Genomic DNA, 24,305 nt, shown 5'->3' on the forward strand with positions numbered 1-24,305 from the left:
GGGGCCAACCAGGCAGGGAGAGGCATTCTGTGCTGGGGGGTAGGAGGGGGGCGCGTGTACCTGCTGGGGGGCCACAGCCAGGTCACCCAAGTGGCTGCCAACCCTCCTGGACTGGGAGCCCCTAGGGCAGGGGGAGTGGTTTGTCTCTGGTGCTGCTGTGCCCCCCCCCCCGAAAAACTGGGGCGCTTTAAATTTATAATGGCTTGCTCTCAACAGCCATGCTTCTCAGCCTCCTGCAGCCGCTGTAGTAAGAGCTCGGGACCCAGCCCTGAGTTCGAATCCCTGCCTTTCTAGCCCCGAAGGAGTCACTTATTTCTCTCTGTCCCCCCACCCCCACCCCCCATGTCCCCTTTGGAGAATGGGCGGGTGGTCGTGGGGGTCTCCCTTCAGGGCTGTCATGCCCGAGCACCAGTGCTGGAAGGAGAGGCCCTTTCTAGGGGCTTGGGAGCCAGCCCGGTGTGTGGGGGGGTCCCGCCCCTCCCTGACTGCGTCTCTCAGGCCCTGGGGACCCCCCCCCCGCCGCCCCCCCGCCCCCCCCGCCGGGCCTCGCCAGCGCCCGGCCGCTCCAGCGGAGTTTTCAAACCCGCAGCCCGGGGCAGCGCGGGCCGGGATTGGCTGCCCGGCAGGGCCGCGCCTCCCCCCCCCTTCCCCCCCTCCCGCGCCCGCGCACCCCCCCCCCCCCCCCCCCCCCCCCCCGCAGCCGCCTCCCGGGATCGGGTGTCGCGCGCTGGCACCCGCCCGCCCCATCTGTTTCCAATCTGGCCCCGCGCTCCCCGCCCCCTCCTCAGAGGTGTAGGGCGGGGGTGGGGGGGACCCTGCCACGGCGTCCCCCCCCTCTGCTCCCCGCACTGGGCTCGCAGCGGAGAGAGAAGCCCCCCCAGCCCCCACCGCCGGGTCTCGGGCTTGGGGCGCCCCTCGGCGGCTGGGCCCCCCTTGCAGCATCTCCCTGCCCCCCTCCCCGACCTCCCCATTTGGGTGTGTTTTGGGCGTCCTTGGCCGCCCTGTCCATCACCCCCCCCCCCCCCGCGCGTTGCCATGGTCACGAGGAGCGCGGGGCGGGGGGGGAGGAGCCTCTCGGCTGCGACCCCCCTCCCCCCAGCCGGGGGAGCGCTCCCCCACCCGCGCCGCCCGGACCCCCGCCAGGCCGCGGGGCGCCCCTCGGGTCTCCCCGCCCCACTTCCGGCCGGGGCCCCGCCCTCCCGGCCCCCTCCCCGGGCCCGCCCCCCCGCCGCAGGCCCCGCCCCCGGCCCGCCCCCCGCGGCCTCTCCCGAGTCCTCGCCGCGCGCCCGGGGCGGACGGAGGGGACGGACGGCGGCGCGCGCGGCGGCGGGGGGGCGCGCGGGCCCCCGGATCTGCGCGCCGCGGGGGGTGAGTGCGCCCCGGGGGGGGCCCCCCTGCACCCCGAGGCCGCGCCGGGCTGGGTCCCCGCCTCGCCCTCCCCCGGGCTCCGCGGGGGGGCCCCCGCCTCGCCCCGCCCGGCCCTCCCCCACCCTCCCCCCCACCCCGCGGCCTGGCGCCCGGCCCCCCACTCGGGCCCGGGGTCGCACTTTGGAAAACTCGGGGACCGTTATGCTTCGCGGGGGGAGGGGGGCGACACCCCCCGGGGGCGGAGCCAAGCGCGGGGCCGCCTTCACTGCCCGCCCGGGGGGCGCCGGGGTCGGGGGCTCCCTCGGCATCCTCAGGGTGGGGGGGCCGTGGAGGAAGCCGGCGGGGTTGGGGGTGCCCAGCTGCCAGCCGCCCTTCCCCCGAAATCACAAAGTTTTCCGCCTTGCCTGGGTCCCCGCGCCCCTCGGGCCTGTGGATCCCGGGGAGACCCTGGGCCCAGCGGGGACTTTCAGCAAGCAGGGGGGACCTGAGCCCAGGGAGGGTTCTGGGGTGCCCGCCTCTGGCCGGGTCAGGGCCACAAAGCAGCTCCCATTTTCTTTCGCAGTCCCTGTTCCCTGAGCTCCCAGCTCCCCCACCCCCCCCTTCCTGCCTCGCGACCCCCAGGGCCGCCCCCAGCCCTGCTTCCTAGGAGGGCATCGCAGACACCTGGACCCCCCGGCTTTGGGGACCCCCCCGGCGTTTTCCTGCAGGCTTCTCACTTCCCCCCAGCCCCGTCTTCCCCTTCCCAGTCTCATCCACCCCCCAGCGCCCCCAAAGCTTGAGCGGACCCCAGGGCAGGTAGAAGGAAGCGGCGGCCGTGCCTCGTGGGTGGCTTCTGCCCGCGGTGGCCTCCCCACGTGGCCTCAGTTTCCCCTTCTGAAACGAACATCCTTATAGGAAGGATGTCAGTGAAGGGCGGGAGTGAACCAGATCTTCAGTGGGTGAGGGCCTTTGCCCCCTCCTTGGGACGGGTGGCGGTCCCCGGCCTGGGGGACTGACAGCCCTGGGACGGGAAGGCGTGGAGCCGTGGTGGGGGTGGCCGAGGGTGCTGGGGGGGTGAAGGTGGCTCGGTCCAGCCTAGGGCAGCAGGGGAGGGCTTCCCGGAGGAGGTGACAGCTCGGCCGGGATCTCAGGCTTTATAGGGAGCAAGGAAGGGTGTGTTGCACGGAAGGAACAGCATAGGCGCATTGCCCTTGGAGAGGAAGAGGGCAGAGAGTTAGGGACCAAGGGGACAAGAGTGGGGCTGGCTGCGTGAGTGACCGGCATTGGGGGAGGTTGGGTCTTGAGGCCCAGAGGTCAGGGGTTTGGGTTGCTGGGAAGCCATGGAGGGGTTTAGAGCAGAGCTGGCCTCAGGGTGAGGTGAGAGAGACCCCGACGTGACGGAGGCTCAGCCTGGGAGAGGGTGAGGCTCTCGAAGGACGATTGGACAGGTGGGCCGGTGCACCCTGGGAGCTGCGGAAACTTTCCAAGGACTTCTGGGAACACTCGCGGGGCGGGGGGGGGGTGGGGGGAGGCAGATGGCAGAGGGTCCCAGCCCAGGAGCCGGGGGTCCCTGGCAGGTGTGTGAGCAGGGGAGGGGCGCGGCCACACCTTTGCCGGCAGAGGCCGCCCTGGCAAGCCGGGCACCCCGAGAGCAGGGCCTCGGGGTGCCCACGAGGGCCGGGCTCTGGCCTCGGATCCCAGCGCGCTCTGGCGCCTCCTCGCTGTGTGGCCCCTGGCACGCCGCGGCCCCTCTCTGAGCCTCCAGTGGCCTCCCCTCCCGGGGAGGGAGCACGGGGAATGCTTAAGGGGGGCCGCGTGGGGTGGGGGGCGTTGCCCGTTCCCCTCTCTCGGGCTTGGCCCGGCGCCCACCCCGTGTCCCATCCACCCCACCCGGCCCCTCCCGGCCACAGGCATCCTGGGGGGCGACGCCTCAAGCCCTTGGGTCCTCCCAACGCCAATCGGTAGGCAATTAAGGCTCCGTCCCTCGGCCCTTTCCGTAAAGGGTGGCAGGGCTGGCCCCACCCAGAGCCCATTTCCTGGTGGGGGGGCATCGGGGCACCCCTGGGAGAGGGGCTTGGCGGAGCCACCCCGGTCCACCCTGGCCAAGGGCGCCCCTCCCTGCTCGGCGCCCTGCCCGCGCGGGGCTGTGGGGATGGCCGGCAGCGGCGGGAGTGTTCCAGAAGCTTGGAGCCGAGGCGACAAGTGCGGAAGGGGACGCGGGGATCTTTCTGTGCCCGCTGTGCCCCCACGGGCTCCCCTGGCCCCGGGCCACTCCCTGGGCGCCGTCTCGAGAGAGGCCCCACTGTGTCCCCCCAAGTGTTGGACCTGGGGAGAGGAGCCCCTGGCCCCCGGCCCCCCGGGGATAGCACCCACCCCAGGCCCCCCGGTGTCCCCAGGCCCCGCCTCGGGCGGGTGGCACAGAGGCTGTTTGATGCCCGGGTCTCAATCGCCCCTTTATGCTCCCGGGCCACATGGGCATGCCAGGCCGACGCCAGAGCGCGTGACGCGCCCCCCGCACCCTGCCGGAGCGGGTGCCTGCTCTGCCCCCCGCTCGCGCCTCCCCGGCAGCCGCCCCTCCTGCCCACTCCGCGGTCACACGGAGGCCAGCTCGAGGCGGGGGGCGTCCCCGGACGAGGCCCCACCCTGGTGCGTGCCTCGGTTTCCCCTTCTGTGACAGGCGGGCCCCGGCTGCGAGCTGGCCGTGGCAGACGTCCGGCGCCTGGCAGAGAGCGCGCGCGGACGTCTGCGGGGAAGGTCGAGTTCAGGCGGGGCGGCCCCCCCCTTTCACTTCTCCCTGGCTCAGCCCCCCCCGAGTTACCCTGGCGGCCCCTGCGGGCAGGTGCTCGGGGAACGGCGCGTGGCCCCCGTTTACCCACCTCGGTTTCCCCTTTGGCAGGAGGGGAGGGACGCAGGCTGGACCAGGTGCTGACCCGGCCGTGCCCTTGGCCATCCAGGGTGGCCCAGGGCCCCTCTGCCCTCAACTCTCCCCTGTCCCCCGTGGAAGCTTCTTGCCCTGCCTCGTGCCAGTAACGGGGCGCCCCCACCCCACCCCACCGCCCCTCCCGTTCACCCTTGGGTCACCAGCCAAAGCGTAACAACGTTAAATCTGCTCGAGGCAGAGGGCACGGCCCGTGCAAAGGCCCTGGGGCAGGACTGGGGTGGAGGAGCAGCGAGGAGGCCCCTGGGGCTGTAGCAGAGGGAGCGAGGGGAGGGCAGGGAGGGGACAGGGTGGGGAGGACGTGGGTGTGTCCCCCCAGGGAGGTGGGAGCCGTGGGGGGCCGTGGGCAGAGGAGGGACGGGCCGACCTGGTGCTCACGGGCGCCCTCTGGCTGCCGCAGGGAGGGTGAGGGTGGGGGCACCTGCGGGGGTCCAGGTGTGGGAGAGGCGGGGGGGGGGGGGCGGTGTGGGGGGTGGGCCGCCGGGACCTGCCCGCTCCCCCCCGCCCGTCGCCCTCCGGGAAGCGGTTGGCAGCAGGTGGGCTGCGCCTTGTCAGGGTCCTGCCCCCCCCACCCGGCCCCCCATTACGGAAAGCCCCTGGGGGAGCACCCGAGTCCTGAAACGCGGTGTCGTTTCACCCTGTGGGGTCTGCCCCGGCCGTGCCACCGCCCATCCCGCCCCGTCACCTGTGTCTCGAAAGTCCCCACGTTCCCAGCCCAGGGCTGGAGCGGCAGGTGGTCCCCAGCCGGGCAGCGGGAGGGCGTGGGCTGCCCGCTCCCAGGGGAGCAGCTGGGACCCCCCACCCCCTCCCCCCCAGGCCCCCCATCCCGGGGACCCGTGGCAGGGCAAGCCCCTCTGGGCTGTGGACGCGCCACGCCGCCTCGGTTTCCCCAGGGCCTCTCTGCAGGCCTGCCTGGCCCGACCCGAGTGGCCTGAGCCCCAGGTGTGCCTGCGGGGGGCGACGCCGGCCGCTGGGTCACCCGGTCACTCTGGCGCAGCCACCGCCGTCCTCGTCGGCTCCTCGTGCTCCCAGCGGGCCTGCGGGGGGCGGGGGCGGGCTGCCGGGTGAGGGGACGCGCCCTGGATGTCATGCTTCCCACCTGCCTGCCCCCTCCCTCCCCAGCTGGCCGTGTGCGCGTGCATAGCCATAGCCTGACTGCGCGCCGGCCCGTCCCCCGTAGCCCAGCTGCATAGACGCGTACGACTTAGAGTTCTGGCTTGGTGAGCCTGTGCGCGTCATCCTACTGCGTGTGTGTGCGCGCACGGGGTGTCCTGCTGGCTGCGTGGCTCGCCTGTAGCCTGACTGCGTGTGCACCTCCGTGTTCGATCTGAGCATGAGTCTCACCTGCCTGGACAGTGTGTGTTTACGGGCCGTGTATGTGTATTGTCTGCCGGACTGTGACCCTGCAGGACTCCCCGTGTGTGTGTCAGATCCTGCCACGTGTGTCCCTACTGTGCGTACGTGCTACCTGCCCACTCTTGACACCGTGTGTGTGTGTGTGTTTTGTTTTCTCGGCGTGTGTGCATGTCTGGGATGGGACTTTGCACACCCGTGCCTGGCATCGGTGTGTATGGTCTGACTACGTGCACCTCTCACCTGCCCGACCACGTGGGCGCCTGTCCAACACCCGCGCATGAAGGCCTCTGTGTCTGCGTCTGGTCTCGCCACCCCGGTCTGCGGTCTGACTGTGTGCCCAGGCTGGCATGCCTGCCCATGGTCTGACTGCACGCACGTCCCCATGGACGTCCGTGGCCCAGGCACTGCCGTCACGGCCGCCTGTCTCCGGGCGGCCGTCTACACGGACACCCCCTCTCTGCAGGCAGTCTGACTGTGCGCCTGGGGCCTGAGTGTGCGTACATCCCCCTCTCCCGCGTGCCCTGCCTCCGCCCTGGGCCGTGACCCGGGCACCGCGTCCCCAGCCTGCCCCAGGGGCCCCTCCCCGGGAGCTGGGCGAGCCGACCGCAGCGGGGTATTTTGGGAGCCGGAATCACAGGGGCCTGCCCCGTCATTACGCGGCATCCGGGCCTGGGACCGCCGCCCAGTCGCGCCCCGGGCACGGCCACCAGCGCCCTCGGCGAGCGCCCCGCCCTGGCCCCCTGCCCTGCCGGCCCCGGCGCCTGCGTCCCGCCCACGGCCGGGATCCTCGGGGGCAGCAGCCGCCCAGTGCCCCACGGTCACGTTCGGCCTCCAGGCTGGAGTGGACACAGCGGGGCGCGGTTTAATCACCCGAGACTCTGGGACGCGGAGTTTGGGGGGAGAGGCTCGAACCTGGGGGGGCACGGAGGGCCGAGGCCCGGCCTCAGCGGCGGCGGGCTGGCGACACTTTCAACCAAGGGACCCGGTGGGGACCGAGGCCCTGCGGCAGGACGAGCTGCGCCCCGGGGCCCAGAGGGAGCAGCTTCTCCTGGGACGGTGGGAGCCACGGGGGATGTTAGGGCCCCAGGGGAAGGCCCTCCCGGTGGCTGGGTGGCGGGGGGCAGCGCAGGGGCAGGGGGCAGGGGTCCTTCAAGGAGGCGTGAGCTCTCGTCTTCTCGGGGACCCCGGCCCGTGGCGAGGGCGGAAGTGGGTGTCCGGAGCCCGCCCAGGGCAGGAGCCCAGTCCCAGCGCGGGGCTCGGTCAGAGTTGGGCCTTGGCCGGGGGCGGGGGGCAGCCCTCTCCCCTCCCCCACGACTCACGGCCCCTCCCTTGTCTCCGCAGACGCTGCCCCGTCTGAAGCTCGAGGCCTCCCGGTGAGGGACCGTGGCGGGGGCGCCCTCCCCGCCCTGCGCAGGTCGCTGCCAGGCATGGCGCCCGCCCGGGGCCCCGGCGTGGCCTCTCTGGCCGGCCCCCTGGGCCTGCTCGTGGCCCTGCTGGTTGGAGGCTGTGTGGCGGAAGGTAAGAAGGGCGCGCGGGAGCCAGCCTGTGCGTGGCCGTGTGTGTGTGTGTGTGAACGCGGGTCCCCGCCCCCCCTTCCTGGCGCGCCCCGTTTGGCCCTCCAGGAGCGAGGCGCTGCTGCGCCGGGCCCCCGAAATCCACCAGCAAACAATAACGATGGCAGCTGTAAAATATAACAGTAACGGCAACACCAGCCGATTCTCGAGCAGCTAAGCACAGACTTTGCCGGCTTCGTCTCGAGCCGACAGCACCCAGTCGTGCCGGCTGTGTTACCGTCCCCATTTTTCCAGTAAGAAACACAGGCTCGGAGAGAATGGAGGCTTAGTTGAGGTCACCTCTGAGAGCCACGAAAGTCAGTTCCTCTTTCACCAGCTCCCAGGTCGCAGGCATGCAGGCAGACAAATTTTCCCAGAGAGGGAACCAGAGTTGGGAGCAGGGAAGATGGCTTCTTAGGAGAGAGGGCATTGTACCTGGGGCTTTGTGGGTGCATAGGAGTTTGCCAATGCAAAGGCCATTCCTGGTGGAGGTGAGGGCCCATGCCACAGGCCTTGGAGGTGGCGTTTGGGGACGGACAAGGCTCCTTTTCCAGGGATATCAGAGGGCCCAGGCCGGCAGGGCACCCCCTCGGCCACCCAGCCACGCAGCCTCCTGGCCCGGTGTCCGGCATGTCTGCCCTTGACCTGTCCGGCCTCTGCCAAGGGCCCCCTTTTCCTTGGCAGAACAGTTGGAGGAAGGAGCCGAGCGTTTTTGGTTCTTTGCTCATTCCTTTAACGCAACCCCACGCCCAGCCCTGTGGGTATTTGGGTCTGGGACGTTTCTGCGTCGGGGAACATTCTGGGCACTGTGGGGCGCTGGCGGCCTCCGCCCACTCGATGCCGAGAGCACCCCGCCCCCGGCCACGACAGTCCCGGGTATCTCCAGACCCAACCGTCTCTGCCCCACGTGAGACGCCCTAACCCGGCTCACCTCGACTGACCAAATACCACGCTCACCGCTTCGGCGCGTCGCCCTGATGCAAGGCCCCCGGGCGCGCTGCGGCCTGCCCGCTTCGACGGGCGCGGCGGCTCCGGAGCTGGGGCGAGCCCCCGTTTTCCAGGTGGGGAAACCGAGGCTGCCGGGTGGCCGCCGGGACGGGGCGATGGACTTGGGGACTGCCCCCGGCTTGGCCCCGTGACGGCGGACGAGCCTGTGCTTCCGCCGAGCTGCCCGGTGGGCTTTTACTGAGCACCTACTACGTGCCAGGCCCGGTTGGCCGTACGGGGGACAGAGCAGAGCAACGTCCCCGCCCTGCCGTGGAGCTGGTGAAGTCTGGCGGAGGGCATTCGGCTGGCGGGCGAGCGGGGGCGCTAAGTCGAGCGGGGGAGGGAGAGGAGGAGGGCAGGGGAGGGGCAGTGAGGGGGCACCCAGAGGAGGTGGGAGCTGCCCTTGCAAAGGCCCTGAGGCGGGCTCGGCGGCCTGGGATGTTGGAGGAGCAGCATGGTGGGCTGCGGGGAGCACTGGGGCTTTTCCCCCAGGGGAGCTGGGAGCCACGGAGGGCTCTGGGCAGAGGAGGGCTGGGACTTAGGTGCTGCAGGTGCCCTCTGGCTGCCGTGGGAGGACAGCAGGCGCAGGTGGGAGCCCCCTACCGCACCTGGCAGGGAGCCGGGCTGCTCAGCGGGCTGGGGCACCTGCGCCCCAGCAGGTGGGTGCGCTCAGAGGGAGCCCTGTCACCTGGGGCCCGGAGAGGGCTGTGGGCGCCGGCTGGCCCGGCCAGCATCGAGGGCGCCCCCCGGGGCTGTGGGCCTCTGGGCCGGTGAGGCGGCAGCCAGCGCCACAGGAGCAGTTTCGGCCGTAGAGAAACGGCTTCTGGCCCTCCGAGGCCTTCCCAGGATGCCGTGGGGCCGGCCCAGGCGGGGTCAGAGGGCTCGGGGCGGGTGGGTCGCTGGCCCTGGCGCCGGCGTCCTCCCCTGCAGAATCTGCAGCGGAAAAACAGAAATTGGGCCAGGGTGGGGGAGGCTCAGGCCCTGGTTTTCGGAGAGGCCTGAATTCCTGCCCCAGCTTCTACGCTGTTGGCTTACCACTGGGAACCTCGGTCTCTTCGTCTAAACAACGGGATGTCTGCCGTGCCCGTGGCCAGCAGAGACCCGCGGCCCCATTTATTGAACTCACACGGTCGGCGGGGCTCGGGAGCCAGCGGGACCGGGTTCGAATTCCGGCTCTGCCCCCTCACGAGCCCCCTGGCCCTTGCTGCGCCGTGCTTTTGCTCCCCCATGACCCAGGCGTGAGTCGGTGGCCGAGCCCCCCTCCAGGCCACCCCCTGGTGGGCACGCGGCCACCAGGACGTGCCCTGACGAGGCCTCCCCACACCTGGAAGACGAGGGGAGGTTTCTCCGAACGCGCGGTTTCAGGCATCCGTGAGAAATCCGAGCGGCGGGGGCGGCGCGGCGGGCCGAGAAGCTTCTCCCAGGCTGGCTCGGATCCCGCAGCGGCTGGAGACGGGCCGAGAAGGCGTTTCCTCCCTGCGGCGGCACCGGGCCGGGGGTAGGTGGGCTCTGGGCAGCAGGCGCTGCCCCGGCCGTTCCAGCACTGCCTGGTCAGAGCCGCGTCAGGCTGCCCGGGGGACGCGGCGGCCACGCCGAGCTCGAGGCTGCCACGTGCGGCCGCGGGCAGCAGCCAGCCCTGTCCCCAGCGCGTAAACGGGCAGGCCCTTGTCCCCCGCCGCCGATCCCCTTTTCCCTCCAGCGGCTCCCGAGGGAGGATTTTTCCAGAAGTTGAGAGATTCCTGATTCGGCCACAGTGACTTTTTTGCGTGCCTCATTGGCCAGGGACAGCTGCTGCCTGGGGTCACTGTTCCCAAGGCTCGGAAGGGGGGGGCCCGGGCAGTCCGAGCCAGGGAGGTGGGCCTGAGTCCCTGAGAGCTAATCGTCCATGCTGCACCATGATGGCGGGAGCTTTGGGGCAGGCACAGGGTCCCGGGTTCAAATCGTGCTTGCCTTCCTGAGCTGGACCGTGTCCGTCAGTGAGAGTGGGAATACAGAAGCCGCTCGGGGGCTACAGAGGTGCCGAGCGAGGCACGCGTGCCTGCGCCCCGCGCTCCAGAGCTGCGTGGTCCCGTCAGTAGGAGCGGGGCTCGGGCAGGGGGAGGGGACGCCCATGGGCCACGGGGGCAGGCACGCCGGTCCTGATCCTGGCTCAGCCCGAGCCCACGAGGGCAGGTGGCAGGGCCCGGGGGTCCCAACCTGGGACCCTGAGGCCTCCCCCAGCTTCCCGGAGCTTCCAGAACTTTCCTGGCGAGCCCACATGCCCCCCTCCCCCCACTCCCATTTCCGGCCATCCTGGAGGCCCAGAGATCCAGTGTTGCGCAACATTGGAATTGTGCAAGCTTGGCCCCACCCCGGGGACTCGGGGACCCCCGGCTTTCTCTATTGTTTTTTTCTCTTTAGTTGCTCCCCTCTTTATTTTAGATGCTTATTTTTTAAAAGTCAGTTTAATTTAGTTTTATTTTTTTTCTTCCAGCTCTTTGTTTTTTGAGGTACTGGGGCCAGGGCTCGAACCCGGGACCTCGTGTGGGAAGCCGGCGCTCAACCTCCGAGCCACTTCGGCTCCCCTGAGTTGGTTTTTTCATTGACTCGCTTGTCGTTTTTTGGCTTTTAGGCAGCACCGGGGACTGAACCTGGGATCTCCCTTTTGGGAAGCAGGTGCTCAACCACTTGAGCTGTATCCACTCTCCAAATTTAGTTTTTATTGAAGATCTCTAAATCTGAAAAAGCAGCCAAGGTGTGAAGCTTCCCCCACAGCTGTGCCCAGTCACCCCGTGTCCACCGGCTTCCAGCTTGTTGTAATTGGAAATCTGTTCTCTCTTTACGCAGAGGCGCACACACCAGCTTTTTCTTCTTCTGTCTTTCTTACCTAGCGCAGCATTCTTTATATTCTCTCTAGCTTTGTTTCATCTAACAGTACATCTTTCCAATCGTTCATGACAAGGCAAAGCAAAAAAACACAAAACCAAACATCCTTTTTCACAGCAGCTTAATATTCCCCCAGGTAGTTGACTGGCATTTATTTAATCAAGTCCCCTTTGGCTGGATATTCGGATTATTTCCAGGAGGACCCTTGAGTCTGCTGGTAAAAATTTCAGAAGTAACTGAATTCGTTTTTTTTTTATGGAGGTAGCAGAGATTCAACCCAGGACCTCATACATGGGAAACAGATGCTCAAACACTGAGCTACACCCACTCCCCAATGAAAGTTGGTTTGTTTGTTTTTAGGAGGTACCGGGGATCAAACTCAGGACCTCGTACGTGGGAAGCAGGCGCTCAACCGCTGAGCTACACCCGCCCCCCCTGAATTCTTTCTAAGGGCTGCTCCGCAGCCTCTCCGTGAATGGAAGTCTCTGTCCCTTGGCGGGAGTCCATGATTACTGTAGAGAGAAGTTGCTAGGAAGGAAACCACGTTTTTTAACTCTTCCCGGCCACCCCAGCGCTGCCCGAGCGCAGAGCTGAGGCCGTCCTTGGTGAGGCTCACGGCTTCGGGGGTCGTGGGCTCAGGGCCCGGCCCAGTTCCGGTCCCGGCACCGCCCCTCCCCGGCCGTGCGTGTCCTTGGCAAGCGCCTACCCCGGGCCCTGCCTCCGTCTGCGTGTGTAAAACGGGGGCGTGTCCCGGCCCTGCCCGTCAGCGCTGCCAGAAGGACTCGACACCGCGCCTACGGCCGGCGCACACAGTAGGCACCGAATAAGTGCTTGCCCTAGGGGTTGCCGGCGGCTTGGGCAGCGCTCGCCTTGGGAACCCCCACATGCCCTTCCTCAGCCTCTAGCTCGCGGCCCTGCGCCCCGACCCCTGCGGGGCAGGCGCCTCCGGGCTGGAGAGGCTGCAGCCCCGGGTTCGAGTGCCGGCTCCAGCCCCAGATGCTCTGGTCGCCCCCTGCTTCTCCGCTCGGCGCCTCGATGTCTCCCACTTGCACTCCCCGGGGGATTCGACCGGGTGGTCCAGCCTCCCGGGTCTTTTCAGGGCCAGGGACCCCCTGGGGCCTGGCTGGGGGGGGGCCCCCTGGGGGGGGCGTGTCCGCGTGTGAATGTGTGACTGCCCGGCTCGGGGGGCCGCCACACAGATCCCGGGGTGCCCCCGGGCGCCCCTGAAAGGGGAGCCGTGCAGCAGCTGCGTCTTGCCACCGCCTCGCTGGGCCCTTCTCCGGGCTCCACGTGGTTCCTCTCTGGCCACGGAGGGGGGGCTCCGTGGGCGTGGACCTGGGGGGTCCCGGCTCCGCGCCCGGTCCTGTCTGAGCCCCTCCTCTCCCTGCTCCGTCCCTAGAGCCCCCCAGGTTCATCAAGGAACCCAAGGACCAGATCGGCGTGTCGGGGGGCGTGGCCTCCTTTGTGTGCCAGGCCACGGGCGACCCCAAGCCCCGGGTGACCTGGAACAAGAAGGGGAAGAAGGTCAACTCCCAGCGCTTCGAGGTGAGTGGGGGGCGGAGACCCCTCCCCAGACACAACCTCCCCGGCAGGGGCCGGCCCCCTCCTGCTGCGGGCCCCGCCCTGGCCACTCGCCTGCTCTGCCTCCTCTGTGCTGTGTGGCCTCGAGCAAGACCCTGCCCTCTCTGAGCCTGGCTTCCCGCAGATGCAGGCCCCCCCCAGGAATTCGCAACCCTGTGTGCACACACGGCCCCCGGCCCCTCTCCCGGCTGCCCCCGGTGCCGCCCCCCCCACCGCCAGCTCCCCCGGCCTCACCGTGGGCCCTCCCCCTCCCCTGTGACAGACGATCGAGTTTGACGAGAGCGCGGGGGCCGTGCTGAGGATCCAGCCACTGCGGACGCCCCGCGACGAGAACGTGTACGAGTGCGTGGCCCAGAACTCGGCCGGGGAGATCACGGTCCACGCCAAGCTCACTGTCCTCCGAGGTACAGGGCGCCCCGGGGGGCGGAGAGGGGCCCGGGCTTGGGGGCGGGCGGGGAGGGGCCCGGGCTTGGGGGCAGGCGGGGAGGGGCCCGGGCTTGGGGGGCCGACCTCAGGGGCGTCCCGAGCAATGACCCCAAACCCTCCCGCTTTGGATTTTCTCCCCCTCCTCCGGGGACGCTCGCGGTCCCTTCTCCAGCCCGTAACACCGTCGGGGCCCAGAGCCTGCGGGTGCTTATTGAGCCTCCTGCAAGGAGATGAGGGACTGGAGGCCACAAGTTCCTAGTGATACTCCAGAGTCTTCCTCGCCTGTTGTCTTTGTCGTGGTGGTTCTGGGCCCATAAGGCTTGAACTGGTTCAAGTGAGGAGTAACTGTAGTTACCACGTCCACGGATAGGCAGGCTTCAGGCTCGGCTGGATCCAGGGGCTCCACGCTGCGGTCAGGGCTCAGCTTCTCCGTGCCCCTTGGCGTTGCCCTCTGCCATGTCCCCGGTCCCCCTTAGCTCCAGGCTGACCGAAAAGCCAGGACCGGGGAGCCGAGGGCTGACGCTCATTGGCCCAGCTTGGGTCCCAGGCCGGTTACCGAGGCCGGGAGCCAAGGTGCTCTGGCCAGAGGGGGGGCGTTTCCCCCGATGGAAAAAAAAACAGACAGGTGCCGGGCCGGCCGCCGCCACCGTGGACGCCCGCCCTCTGTGCCTGGGAGGCCGCCGGAAACGCCCCTCAGCCGGGCCATTGGCTCGCGCGGGCGTCACACACCGGCCTCCTCCAAGCAGCTTCGCGTTAGCGCGGGGCCGAGGATTTTAACACCAGAGCCCGAGCCGTCAGGGTCCCGGGGTCCCGCGCCCCCGCCGCGCGGCCGCTCTGCGGCCCTGTGACCTCGGGCACGTGGCGGAACCCGGAGGCTTTTCCATCAGCAGAGGAGCAGGCAGGGGGCGGGCGTTGTTGTCGCCGTCGTGGTCACCCTGGTTTTAACGACGGCCACTCTCAGCGTCATCGTTGTTCTAACGAGACGGCCGTGGCCAGCCCTTCCGCGTCGGGCTCTCCTGATGTCCCCGAGAGCAGCCGAGGCCCGCGGCCAGCCCTGGGGGGCGGGGCCCTGTGCCCAAATCGCGGGCCCAGGACTCGGGGCAACACGGGGGACCCCGCACCAGGGAGGGCTCTGCTTTGGGGTTCTGGGGGCAACCCCTGGGAATCCCTCCTCCTTTTAACGAGGCGCCCCCCATGCCTCAGTCCCGCAGTGGGCCCCGCGGGTTCCAGGGTGGGAGGGGCCTGCCCCCCGCCCCCGCAGCTATTTTTAGCCCTGACCTTTTCCTGGGCACGGGCGGGGACCGCCGGCCTCCCGCGCGTCCCGTGCCAGCGCCCGTCCCGTGCCAGCGCCCGTCGTGAGGGCTCGGGGTGGCGGGCCCGCCCGCGCCTCCGCCCGCCGCCTCGCCTCTGGGAGTCTGGGAACGACGCAGCCCCCTCCCCCGGGCCTCCCCTGCTCTTCAGGTTCTCAGGGGCTCTCGGGCCGTGGGGGCACGGCCTCCCTGCCGAGGCCCGGGCGTCTGGACCTCCCTGTCTCCCTGCAGCTTGGGGACCCCTGGGTCCAGCCCCCGCCCGGTTCCCCAGCCGCGGGGAAGCCCCTCTGCACCGCCCCCCTCCTACCTGTGCCCCCTGGCGGCGCAGCCCGCACTGCCGTTTAATGGAACCCTCAGGAACCGGGCACCGCGTGGCGGGCGGTGGCCGCCGTCGTTTAACGAGCTCCTGGTCCCGGCGGGTGGCCGCCCCCCACTCCTCCATGATCACCCCCTGCCCCAGGAACGGACCGCCCGGTCCCTGGAGAGGTCACGGGGGCCCCCGCACGCGTCCCTGCATGGGGGGAGCAGAGGTCTGGTGGCAGCCGCCGCCAGGCTGGTCGTCTTGGCCTTGCCCTCCCGTGACGCAGTGGGCTCCACGAGGGGCACAGGGGGGTACCCATCTCCTGCCCGGCGTGGGGTTAGCGCTCGGGCCTCGGGGCTGGGGTGGCTGATCCCCCCCAGCACCCGTCGTCTGGCCCCATTGGGGAGATGCAGGACGGTTCTGCCCCTCCCGGCCTCCTCCTCGGCCCACGTCCGCCTCCTGCCCCCACCACGTGCCTGGGGCTCCGTCCTTCTCACCTCCATCCCCGGCCGCTCATTCCCCAGCCAGACACCCCCCTCCCTTGGGCAGCCTCCCCCCGGGCACCTGTGGGCACACACCTGCGCGTGACCACCTTTCCACGCAAGCACCTGCCTCCTCTGCCCCAGGAGTCGGCAGGCGCGTCCTGCAAACGCCCCAGAGAGTGACTCCTCCCGGGCCCCGCCGTCCGAGGCCTTAACTCTGCCGCAGCTGGACCGTCGGCGGATGGGCGGGGCCGTGTCCCAATAAAACTTTATTGACACGAACAGCCGCCGGGGGCCGGGGTTTGCCGACCCTCAGCCAGCTCCGCCCGTCTCGGGGAAGCTTCCCCGCCCGGCAGCTCCTCTGGGAAGTTGTCCTGGTCCCGGTGGCAGGGCGACGGGCAGCCCAGCCCGGGCACGCCCCACGCGGCCCCCCACCTTCTGCCGTGACAGCCCGGCGCGGGAGGGGTGGGCTTCGGGGGCTGCGGGGCCGGGCGGTCGGCGGGGGGGCCCCGTTCCATACAGGTGGTCCCGGCCGGGGCTCCGCACGGCCAGAGCCCCCCCCCAGCCGGCAGCCCGCCCCGCCCCCACGTCACCCCCCGGGGCCCTTTGACGTGGTTTCCGGGCTCTGGAACCCGCCAATTAGCCGCCCTCGTGGCATCAGCCTGGAGCCACGTCCCTGCCCCTTCCAAAGGCCACGGGGAGCTGGCACTCGGGGGTCCCCAGGAAGCTTCTGGAAGAGCAGCGTCGCGCGCAGCGGGCGGCAGCAGTGGTTGAGTCACGCGTGTGAATACCGAGTGCCTGCAGGGGGCGGGCGACAGGGACCCCGGAGGCCGTCGGGGGTGAGGGAGGGCGCCTTCAGAGCTGAACCCGTGGGGACGTAATGGGGCAAGGCGGGGGGCAGTGGGGAGCCATGGCAGACGGTGGAAGGAGGGCGTTCTCCAAGTGAAACAGTGTGGCTGTCTAGGGCCACAGACGGGGGAAAGGGAAGCTCTGGGGCTGGCAGAAGGGGGGATCTTCAGAGCTGAACTGCGGGGAGATAATGGGCGCCGACATATGCAACGCTGGGGAGCCACAGAAGGCCACAGGGAGAGAGTGTCCCCAGTCCCCAAGCATCGGGGTCCGAGCGAGGCCATGAGCCGGGGAGGCCTGCGGGGAGGCGACTGGTTACAAACGGCGCTCAGCGCCCTGGGGCCGGGCCGGCGTCCCCGGCCAGGGGGACGGGCAGGAAGAGCACAGCGCAGGGGGGCCCTGGTGCCAGGAGGGGTGGGCAGGGGCCCCGGTGGGCGGGAGGGGTGGCCACCCTGGATGCCCCCCCTCCCCAGACCTTGCTAAGCGTCCCCGGGGTGCCGAGGGCAGAGCTGCCCCCCAGGTGAGACCCCCGCTCGGGCTCGACGCCCCAAGTCGCCAGGCGCGCACTCCCCCGTTTCGGGGACGGTCCCGGGGGCGGAGCCCGCGGTCCCCCCGGCCGCTGCGCCAACCTCCGCCCCGCGTGCCCCCCGCCCGCAGAGGACCAGCTGCCGCCCGGCTTTCCCAACATCGACATGGGCCCGCAGCTGAAGGTGGTGGAGCGCACGCGCACGGCCACCATGCTGTGCGCCGCCAGCGGCAACCCCGACCCCGAGATCACCTGGTTCAAGGACTTCCTGCCCGTGGACCCGGGCGCCAGCAACGGGCGCATCAAGCAGCTGCGGTCAGGTGGGTGCGGGCGGGAGGCGGGGGCCGGGGCGAGGCGGGTGCGGCCCGGCCTCCGGGGCGGGGGGAGAGGGTCCTCGACGCCGAGCCAGCAGGGTGCCGGGGGGCACCGAGGACCACAGGGAGAGCGAGTCGCCTAATACTCAAACACGGGGTTCTGTTCTCACGAGGCACAGACGGGTGCCAGTAACAGAAAACCACAGAGGGTGGTGGGTCTCTGCAGCGGGGACACGATGGGGGGACGGTCGAGTTAATGGGGAGCCGCGGAAGGCCGCAGAGGGAGAGCATTTTCTTTGCGGACGCAGTAGGTGTGGCTAGGGGCGATAGAACGGGGCACAGACAGGAGGACAGAGAAGCCACGCGAAGCGACGGCAGGAGAGTATGTCTAGCGCGGATGCGGCGTACGTGTCCAGAGGAGATACGTGAGCCATAGAGAGCCGCAGAGAGAGTGTCTGACGCCAAAGCAACACGGACGTACCGGGGCAAAGACCGGCAGAGGGGAGGGCGAGCCGTGGGGCACGGTGGGGGCTTGGGTGCACAAAGGGTGCACAGGCAGTCCAGCCTGCTCGTCCCGGCCCCGGCGGGCCAGGGGGGCCCCTGGGAGCCAGCTCCAGACCACGGCCACCTGGCTACAGGCGGCTCCACAGCCGTGTCCACGTGCCTTCCCCCCGTCAGATGAGTCCACGTGTGCGTTGTCAGTCCCCCCGCTGCTTGGCATGTCCGCGAGTGTGCGTGTCTGTCTCATCTGTCTGTCTGGGCGCCCGGCATCCTGTGCATGGGCTCAGGTGTGCAGGCTCGAGCTCGGGCACACCTGGGTTCACCCTCCCCTCCCCGGAGCACGTACCCCCCCCCCCCGTGTCTCGACCACCCGTGTACCCACATTGCAGTGCCCTTTGTGTACACGCACTCGGAGCAGGTGCTCCGTGGCCCGGCGTGCAGGTGCGTGCGCAGGAGCCGTTTCCGTGCGCACTCGTGTGCGTGGGGCTGCGCGGCGAGCGCCCACGTCGGCGCACGCCCGTGCGTTGGTCATCTCGGCCGCTGACAGCCTGAGGCCCGCCCTGGCGTGGGTTCCCGTCAAGATTGCCCGCGGGCCCGCACGCGCCCCTCTCGTTGTTTCTCTCCGCCTCTCCTCTGAGCACCCTTACCCCTCCCGGCGGGCCCACCTGTCGTTCCCAGCGCCCTCCTCGTCCTCCGAGGAGCCCCCTGCTCCCAGAAAAAAGGCAGGCGCGAGGCCACAATTGCCCGGCTCGAGATGAACAGCCGTCGCCCTTCCCGGCCTCTCCGGGGATGTTTCCAGCAGAGCGGGAACGACAGGAATGTTGAGAAATCAGTTGGATTCTGGGCTCCGGTCCCAGCCCTCCCTTTCACCAGTCGCGTCCGCTTTCCCCGAGCCTCCGTTCCCCCCAAAACGTGCCTATTACGGGGCGTTACCGTGAGATGTCCTTGACAGAAGGCGTTCCTCGCGCCCCCTGCCCCACGTACGGAGGCCGCTCTGGTTCACGATCTTAGCGGCCCCCTCCCCGCCTCCCCCCACCCCGCCGAGGACACCGGCTTCGGAATAACCCCCTTTAACACGCCTGTTCTCTTTTCTTGTCCCCTCCGTTGTAAATGTTCAGAGACCTTTGGTAAGTCTGACTTTTTCGTGTCAACGACTAACGTCGCCTCGTTGCTCCCCACCCCCCGACTAACAGCCACCGTGACCGTAACAGCCTCCGTGTGGCATGTTTACTAACGCCTCCCCCCTCCCCAGCCCCCTGCCCTCCCCAGCGGGGCGCCGGCGGGCGGCAGGCAGAGCCGACCAGAAGGAAAAGAGGAAAAAAGACCAGGCCACGGGGCCCCGCGAGAGCCCGGGGTGGGGACGCCCAGGGCCCGTGCAGCTTCACGGCTCAGGGTTTGCCTGCTCCGTCCTGGGCCTCGACGGGGGCTCGAAAGGGGTGTAATGACAGCTTTGGGGGCTGAGTTGGTGGGAGGGGCAGGCTGCTGGCGGAGTTTTCCCGCCGGGCTGGGGCCAGGCGCGCCGTTTGTCCCCAGCGTCCAGCCTGAATTCTCCCAAACCCACAGCTGGGCTAATTCTTACTAAGGTGAGAGTGACTGATACTGACCCTCGAGAGTCCCTTCTCATCTTCCCGAGGGTGGGAAATAAGGAGCCACCCTTGATACCCCCAAGAGGTACGTCGTGTCGCTCAAAGAGAGGGGCCCCACTGGGCAGCCCAGTTCTGGGGCAGGGACCACGTGATTTCCAGCTCCCCGCGGGGTCACCCCAGGCAGATGCCATTTCCTCAGGGACGTCACGGAGCCGAGGAGCTGGCGAGCGTTTCAGCAGGCAGGGCAGCTGGGTTTCAGGCCTTCCCTGCCTCCAGCTCACAGACAACCTCCTGGCCCCCTGGGCCTCAGTTTACCACATCTGTAAAATGGGGCCAGAACACGCAGAAGGGACCCGCGGTTCCCACCCTCCCGGCCGCTCCCCTGCCTTGGTCACAGGGTGTCCTCATCCCCTGGAGGGCCCTGGCCGCCCCTGCGGGGCCATGAGCCGAGAGCATGCCCCCCGCAGCCTGGGGTCCTCTCCGTCTGCTTTCTCTCACCCCCGGCCCTGCGGCCCAGGTGGACAAGCCGGGGGTCCTTTCCTCTTTTCCTTCTGGGAGTCCACAAGGCTGCAGGGGGCCCTCTGCTGGGGGTCCCCCCATCGCCTCCCCCCCCTTGGCTTCATTTATGCCTGGCTCCGGGCCACTAACCCCCTCCCTCTGCCCTTAACAAGAGTCCTGAGACCCTCGTCCCCCCCCATCCCTCCCTGGTGTCAACTTGAAAGCGGCCCCTTCCCAGGCCCCCCCAGAGGGCCCGCGAGCCTGCCCCGCCCCGGAGGAAAGACAGCTGACAGGGCCAGGCCAGAGAAGCTTCTAGACTCCGCCCCGCCCCCCTCCGAGACCCCCACCTGCAGCTTGGCACACCCCGGAGCGCCCTCCTGCTCCCAGGGGCCTCGCCGTCCTCCGCAGCTGCCTTCCGGGCCCCGGCCCGGGGCTGGCTCAGGCCCCCCCCCCACCCCGGGGGACAACGGCCTGTGGCCCGGCCCGCCCCCCCACCGCCTACTGACTTTCATCTGACTCTCTCTGCTTCCCTTACAGAAAGCACTCCAATCCGAGGTAAGAGGCTCCGCTCGCTCGCCCACCCACCCGGGCCGTGGCTGCCCGCCCCGCGCCCCCGCAGGCCCCCGGCCCCCCCGCCCCTCCCAGTGTCTCTTCCTCTCGCCCCCCCCTGGGGCCTGCCCAGTCTCGTTTCTGTGTCCCTGTCTGTGGCTGGGGAAGCCGAGCGTGGCCGTGGTTGGCGGGGGTCCGGGAAGGGCTGGCACAGGTTTCCCAAAAGAGTCCCCGGCTCCGTCCGGCCTCGGTTTCCCCATCTGTGCAGCGGGTGGACTTTGGCTCTCTGCCTCCTTCTGATCCCCGACTCTGGAGGGACAGGGGGGTGTTCAGCCTCAGACGACGTGTGCCTGAGCCCCCTGGGCTGCCCCGAGACTGAGAGCCGACTTGCCACGAAACGCTGGGTGGCCTGGAGCAGCTTCCCTGTCCTCTCTGGGCCTCCCTTGGGATGCCTGCCTGCCTGCTTCCCGGCAGCCTCAAGGTCCGAGGGTAGGAGGAAGCATTTTTTAAGCAGTTCGCCCCCGAGAAAACCTCCCACGGCACCTCTGTGCGCCAACCATGAGCAAAGCTGCGGGAGAGGAGGCCGGGCTAGCTGTTTGGATTCCTGGGGCCAGGGACTTCGATGGAAGGCCCTGTGATCCAGACACCCCTTCATCATCTCCTGGGCTCCCGGGACTTGGATTCAGGCCCCTACTTCCAGAAACGCTCGCGGGAATCTCGGCCCCGTGTTTATTTATTCACGGGGGCGGAAGTATTTGATGGAGGCCTGTGATTTCAAACGTAATCGGAGGTGTTTGCTCGTCCCCGTTTGCTTGGGAAAGCGGGGCCGTATTTCATTTAATCACGGGCACAGAAGTGTTTGATCAAGCCCAGTGAGCGCAGATATTCTCCGGAAGGTGTCTTCATTTTCATCTGTTGGCGGGAAGTAAAGTCTTTGGTCCGCGCCTGTGATTTCAGACATCCTGGGAAATCAGCCCTATTTTCATCGACTCACGGGCGCTGGTGTGTTTGGCGGAGCCCAGTGACAGCAGAGATTCTCAGGGAGCTTCCTTCGTTTTTATGTTCACGGGTAGCGAAGCTGTGATTTCAGACGTGCTGGGGAGTCAGCCCCATTTTTGTGTACTCGAGGGCACCGAGAGCGTTGGCTCAGGCCCGCGATTTCAGTGACGCGCGAGACAATTGGCGTCATCTTGGCTCACCCCTGACCACGCGTCCTCTGCTCCAGGCTCGTGGTTTCAGACACACTCGGGGCATTTCAGCCTCCGGTTTATTGGTGGATATCAGAGGCCTCTGCTCGGACTCCAGCTTTCAGACCCTTTGGAAACAAAGTTCAAGCTCGTCCTCGCTCGCGAGCCCCACGGCCTGGATCCGGAACGATCATATCGAGCACCCTCGAGGAAATGCAGCTCCCCGTGAGCCACAGGGATCTTGGAACAAGGCCTGCGGTTTCCAGCACACAGGCCAATTCAGGTTTATTCTCGTGACTTCAGAGATCCAGGGAAGACAGGACTCCCTGTTCCGCTGAGTTCAGGCTCGGCCTTTGATTTCAGACGCACCGGATGCTGCTCAGCCTCCAGCCCCGGGATCCTAGAAACGACAGCCGGCCACCCGGCGCGGGGCTTTTTAAGCACTTAAAGGACGCCAGACCCCGTCTGCGTGGACTCACGGGCACCGAGGAGGGCTGGGCGGCCGGTGATTTCAAACACAGCCCCCCCCGAGGTCACGCAGTCCCCGCGGCGGCCCCCGGGGCTCCTCGACCGCCCGCTGTGGGTGCTGAGGGCTGGCCCGCCCGAGGGGCGCCCCCCACCCCGGCTCGGTGGGTGACCCTGGCCGTCCCTTTGGCGCGCCGGCCGCGTGGCACTTCCCTCGCAGCGAGGCTGGCGGATTTGCCGGGGGATTCGGGGATCCGCGTTGCGGCCCGTTGGGGGCTACAGCCTGGGGTCGGCGGGGGATGAGCCGGAGAGACCGCAGCCCTTCTGGGGCTTCGAGGCTCACCCACCGGTTTCTTGTCTGCTTCCAGGCCAGAAAGGATTCTGGGACGGCCCCTGCCGCTGTCCCCCGGCCCCGACCTGTCCGGCCTTTCTCCCCTCTGCCCACAGGTGCCCTGCAGATCGAGAGCAGCGAAGAGACGGACCAGGGCAAGTACGAGTGCGTGGCCGCCAACAGCGCCGGCGTGCGCTACTCCTCGCCCGCCAACCTCTACGTCCGAGGTAGGGACCAGCGCACCCAGGTGGAAGTCAGGGACCTGCCCCCTTCCCCCCCCACCCCGGGCTCACAGCCTCTGGGCTCCCCCAGCCCCGAAAGACCCAAGAGGGGGGTGTCCCCCGGGCTTCCGGACAGCGGGGGCAGCCCATCCGCCTCCCCCCACGCCCGGCGAGGTGGCGGGACCCCGGGGGGGCCGGGGGGGCCGGGGGTCAGTCTTGGGCCCGCAGGGCCGGGGGAGCCCGGAGGCCTGGCCGCCCCCACCCCGCCCGCCTCGAGTCGGCTTCTGTGACGTGTCGTGCCTTCCCCTGTCGTCTGCCAGCTTTGCTTCTCCAAAGTCCGTGGCGTCTGAGCTCCAGCGCCCCCGCCACACCCCCCCAGTCCCCTCGCATCCACGAGTTGGGGTGGGGGGGGGGTCTTAGCAGCTGCCCCCATTCCGGCCCTCGCCCCCCGCCGCCCACCCCAGCTTCTGGGGCTCCGTCTCCCCGTAGTCACTCTCAGGAAGAGACACGCTTAGGCCACGGCGCCGCGGCACCCCCGCTGGGTGCCGCCAAGACCCCCTCAGCCACGTGGGTCCTCACGCCAGCCCCCACCCCCGGCGCCTCCGTCGACACCCCCCCCACCCCGCGTCCGCTCCCCTCCGTCCTTGCCGACACGCCCATCCACCCCCTCTCCCCTGCCCGCCCTCCCCTCGGCCTGCTCCGTGCCTCGGTTTCCCCCATTTGGCACCCAAAGAAGCGGCTCCTGCTCAGCCCCACGGCCCCCCTCCTCACCCCGGGCGGCTCCTCGGTCCTGGGGCTTGGGTCTAGCCTCGCGCCTCTGGGGAGGAGGCCACGTGCGGGGCGGGGGTCCCGGGCGGGCGGGGGGCACGTGCGAGCCGCCGCCACGCCACCGCGGGTGAGTTACCTTGTGCTCGTGTCTCCAGCCGACTGGCCTCCGCCTGACCTGCTTATTTCTCTGCAAACCCCCGGGGCGGGCGGGAATCGTGAGCCTGGCAGGATCGAGAGGGAGAGTCTGGACGCAGGAGGCGGGGGTGGGGGCAGGGGAGCGGGGCCTTTAGTGAGGGGGTGAGGAGGGAGCGGAGGGTCGCCTGCGTCCCCCAGCCCCCGGAAGTGGGGTGCCAGGTACGAGCCCTCCTTCCTTGTGGGGGTAGGTGGGGGGCCTGGTCCAAGCCTCCCACTCGTGGGTCTCAGACGCTCCAAAGCTGAATTTGAAAAAAAGGATCTTGAAAAGTAGCCGTAGATCTCGTATGTCGAGGACAGAGTGGAGGAAAGGGGGGAAAAAAGAGTCATTGCTGTTCTTTTTGTTTTTTAATTTCAATTTTTTTTATTTTTTGGTTTAAAGAGAAAAAAAAAAAAACGACAACGAACTATTGCAGCTTTTAGCCTTGGGAAGTCCTCTTTTTACTCTCTGTATCTCCCCTATTTTTTCTCTTCTCCCCATGTCATTGTGTTCCGCATCAAACCCCCTTTTCATCCCTCAGAGCTTCGAGAAGGTTGGTGTGTTTTTTTCTTTTTTACTTTCTTTACCCACATTTTTACATTCCGAAAGTGACACGCACAGACACGAAACGCACACAGACACACACTTGGACACACGCAGGCATGCACACGGATAAAAAAAAAAAAAAATAGAAAAACGAACCAAAAGCTAAAAAATGGAATGTGAATAAACAAGCGCAAAGCAAACAGACCAAAAAAAAAAAAACCGCCACGCGAGAACAAAACCCAGAAAGACACGAAAATTTCAGCCGCGCCCAGCCCGGCTAGGCCGGCCGCACACACGTGATGCTTGCATTGTGGTCGCCCTCTCTGCATCCGTTGGTAATGTTGTTGCTAAGTTTTTTGCACTCCTCGTCGTCATGGTAACTTGGGCCTGATGCATGCTGGGAGAATGTAAAAATCTTCTCTGCATGCCACTCTTGTCGGTTCGGTTTGGTGAATTCCCACTGCCTTCTGTTGGAGTGTTTCTTGTCTTCCGTTCTGTTTTCCTCCTTTGGTTTTCTTTCTTTCTTCCTTTCTTTTCTTTTCATTTTTTTTCTTTTTCTTTTGGTTTTGTTCTGTTTCGTTTTTGGGGGGAAAAAACCGATTGGTTCGTTTTTTTTTCCCTCCCATCCCTTCTCCCCGGCTCTCCT

General features: G+C 68.1%; 1 protein-coding gene across 9 annotated transcripts in view; it reads left to right on the top strand.

Annotated features, from left to right (window-relative positions):
* The window catches only part of PTPRS (protein tyrosine phosphatase receptor type S), a 97,363-nt gene that overhangs the window by 28,633 nt on the left and 44,425 nt on the right, over positions 1 to 24,305 (top strand). For all 9 annotated transcript variants that reach the window (XM_058282023.2, XM_058282026.2, XM_058282024.2 and 6 more), the window contains exons 2-6: positions 6,983 to 7,159; positions 12,446 to 12,591; positions 12,890 to 13,031; positions 16,653 to 16,841; positions 22,069 to 22,179. In XM_058282023.2, the coding sequence (XP_058138006.1) occupies positions 7,069 to 7,159; positions 12,446 to 12,591; positions 12,890 to 13,031; positions 16,653 to 16,841; positions 22,069 to 22,179 (679 nt within the window). In that variant the 5' untranslated portion in view covers positions 6,983 to 7,068. The remainder of the gene's footprint in view (positions 1 to 6,982; positions 7,160 to 12,445; positions 12,592 to 12,889; positions 13,032 to 16,652; positions 16,842 to 22,068; positions 22,180 to 24,305) is intronic.

The sequence above is a fragment of the Dasypus novemcinctus genome, chromosome 19 (assembly GCF_030445035.2).
Source record: "Dasypus novemcinctus isolate mDasNov1 chromosome 19, mDasNov1.1.hap2, whole genome shotgun sequence".
Lineage (NCBI taxonomy): Eukaryota > Metazoa > Chordata > Mammalia > Cingulata > Dasypodidae > Dasypus > Dasypus novemcinctus.